Raw genomic sequence first — 2,932 nt, 5'->3', positions numbered from 1 at the left:
TGAAGCCCACCCCTGTTCCACTCCATCCATTCTCAGCCTTCTCCAACCTGATGCCCCATGAGTGAGTTGTATCTCATTTCCAAGATGCTATCACCATCAATGACAACAACCAGCGGGATGGGGGACCCTAGATCAGTGGTTCTTAACCTGTGGGTCGGGACCCCTTTGGGGGTCGAACGACCCTTTCACAGGGGTCGCCTAAGTCCATCAGAAAACACGTATTTTCGATGGTCTTAGGAACCGAGACACCAATTTTATGGTTGGGGGGTCACCACAACCTGAGGAACTGTATTAAAGGGTCGCGGCATTGGGAAGGTTGAGAACCACTGCTCTAGATAGTATAGCCTTCATTATTGTCATTGTACAAAAGAAATACAATGAAATTGGTTTTAGATGCTGAAGACCATTGTGTCTGGAGGACACCAAGTTGGAAAAAGGTGGATCTACCTCATGTCCATCTCTCCAAGGATGCTGTCTGCGGAGTTAGATGAGAAGGTTGAAATAAGAACTTGCAATAAGTTGCAATACAGTAACTTGTGTTGCAATAAGAACTTGTGGCAATTGATGGTTCATATGCACATACATTGGCACATGCACATATAAGAACATAATTTTTCTCATCTACCAAAAATCTACCAGTCTCATTCCTTCATCGTCCCCCCATTAAAACTTTTAGTAGTGGCCAATCACCGTTTCATACAAGAAGATCTCCATCAGAATAGAGCAATCAGGACACATGTTTGGTTTTAGAACAGAGGTCCCGACTTGGAAATTGTAAGACTTGTGGCCTTCAGCTCCCAGAATTCCCCCCAGCATGATCTGCTGAGGATTTCTGGAAGTTGAAGTCCACATGTCAGAAAGTTGCCAAATTTGGAGGCTCCTGGATTAGAAGAAAGCATTCCCCACCAGTTGTCTGGATGTGCCTTAAGTCCCATTCATCATATTTTTAATGGACCAGAATGTACAAATTGTATCTCTCTCTACTGATTAGTCACTGCAGTGTGACAATTATTATGATTCCCTTCAGGGATTGAGAGGTTGTTGGTTTATGTTTATTAATTTTACTCACCGCATTGTGTCTCTTCTCTCCATTGCCCAACTGTGATGTTGGCTGCTTGACAACGTTCAGTGTAAATATGGAGGAGATTGCATAGCACCGTCTGGTTCCCTCCAGATGTGCAAACATCATTAAGACAGACTTCCATAAAGCTAGATACAGGCACCATCTGTGCACACTTAGCAAAAGGACCTGGGGATTTTTCTAAAATGCCACAGTGTTCTGAGCCGGAATAATTGGCCAATTTAGTCAGGGGGCAAGTTGGTGATGGTTGGATGTCCCCACAATGGTCCGCAAAATTTTTGACCTGCCAGCTTCGAGCAAATAGAGTCACCGATTCCACCAAGGATCCATTGGGGGTTGAGAAGTCATCTGACTGATTACCATTCAACGATCCAGAGGCCACAAGTCACATTTTGATATCTGGCAGGAACTCCAATCTCCACATGTTGATTGCCAGTGTAAGAAACTGATACTCCGAAGTCAGTATCTATCATCATGGAGAAGCCACTCTTACGCATTTGGATCTTGCCACCAAGAAGGACCACAGGAAGAAGGGTCTTTATTCCACCAATCTACCAAGGGTTTCCATACAACAAAGTGGACTCAGAATTACCACTTTCATTTTAGCTAGATTGGATTGTTTGATCTATCTGGTCATGAAGAGTCAAAACCAATTTGTTGACCCATAATCAATCAATCAATCAATCAATCATACTGGGTTTAAGTAAGTGTTGAGGCATTTGATGCCACCCAAGACCCAAATCTGCAGTGCAAAGCAACTTAACCTACTATCCCCAAATATATGATTAGATAGACAGAAGCACAACTAACTGAAGAGAGCAAGGGTTTTTAGGTGAAAAAACTCGAGATGAAATCCTAGCAACTCTATCTACGAGCTGCCAGCATCCATCCACTGGATCCAGGGAGCACCTGAAAATGCCCCCTCCAGTCCTCAGAAAAACCTGTCTCCATGGAACTGGTCCTTAGTGCCCAAAAGATTGGGGGGCTGCTGATCTAGGGTTGAAAATTAAAAATTGCAGATTCTGAAAGTTAGAAAGGTCCATTTAGGTCCATGAGTCAAAATCCCACTAATGAATTAAGTTGAATCAAATAAAACCATCCCTAAACAATGTTTATCCAAGTTCTCCTTAAAGGACACATTAGTGAAGGAGATGAGTTGAATGTGAAGAAGAAGAAGAAGAAGAAGGAGAAGGAGAAGGAGAAGGAGAAGAGAAGAAGAAGAAGAGGGAGAGGGAGAAGGAGAAGGAGAAGGAGAAGGAGAAGAAGAAGAAGAAGAAGAAGAAAGAAGAAGAAGAAGAAGAGGAAATGGCAAACAAAGAGCAAAGAAAGTGGGGAAGAATTAAGTCATAAGATGAATTGGGGATACTAATTCAGATGACTTACCATGACATGCCCAGTAGAGTTGGTCATCAAAACTATGTCCTGCCCATAGACTATCAGGCGCAAATAGTCTACGTGTGGTGCACCTAAGGCGGTTCCTTGTACCTTGGCTTCCAACTGGTAGTAAATCAGGCTTTCGTTGTGCGAGGGTGCACATACCTGAGACAACACGTAAGTGCAATCACCTTGAAAATGGTACAGTCGGCCATCAAAGGTGGTATAATGTTGTCCACCTAAGACTTGGCAGGATGCACTGTGCATAGGCTGGCACACGTGGTACCAGGAAACCGGCTGGCAGGCCTCATCTACAGAGCAGCCTTCAGCCTGGCATATCACTGTATGAGTGTCCAACATGCACTGGCACTTCTCCTCACAGGCTGATTCACTCCAGAAGATGACACTGAGAGGTAAGAAGTTAGCTGTGAAGACAAAAGGCACATCGCAAATATTTGGAAAGCCCCAAAGGTTCAT

General features: G+C 43.8%; 1 protein-coding gene across 1 annotated transcript; it reads right to left on the bottom strand.

The window, feature by feature from the left end:
* Window positions 1-1,075: 1,075 nt before the first annotated feature.
* Window positions 1,076-2,932, bottom strand: LOC116515596 (alpha-tectorin-like). The gene is made up of 2 exons (XM_032227717.1): window positions 2,465-2,932; window positions 1,076-1,632 (listed from the first exon to the last, which is right to left on the bottom strand). Exons 1-2 carry the CDS (start codon window positions 2,930-2,932, stop codon window positions 1,438-1,440), a joined length of 663 nt encoding a protein of 220 aa, XP_032083608.1. The 3' UTR covers window positions 1,076-1,437.

This window comes from Thamnophis elegans, chromosome 12 (assembly GCF_009769535.1).
Source record: "Thamnophis elegans isolate rThaEle1 chromosome 12, rThaEle1.pri, whole genome shotgun sequence".
Lineage (NCBI taxonomy): Eukaryota > Metazoa > Chordata > Lepidosauria > Squamata > Colubridae > Thamnophis > Thamnophis elegans.
This window is presented reverse-complemented; position numbering and strand designations above follow the sequence as displayed.

Bases quoted from the DNA above. Each gene is read 5' to 3' on its own strand.
- LOC116515596 (XM_032227717.1), bottom strand. From the start codon at position 2,932: ATGAACCTTTGGGGCTTTCCAAATATTTGCGATGTGCCTTTTGTCTTC. The intron at 1,633-2,464 runs GTAAGTCATCTG...AACCCTTGGTAG, and splicing joins ACTCTACTGGGCATGTCATG to ATTGGTGGAATAAAGACCCT.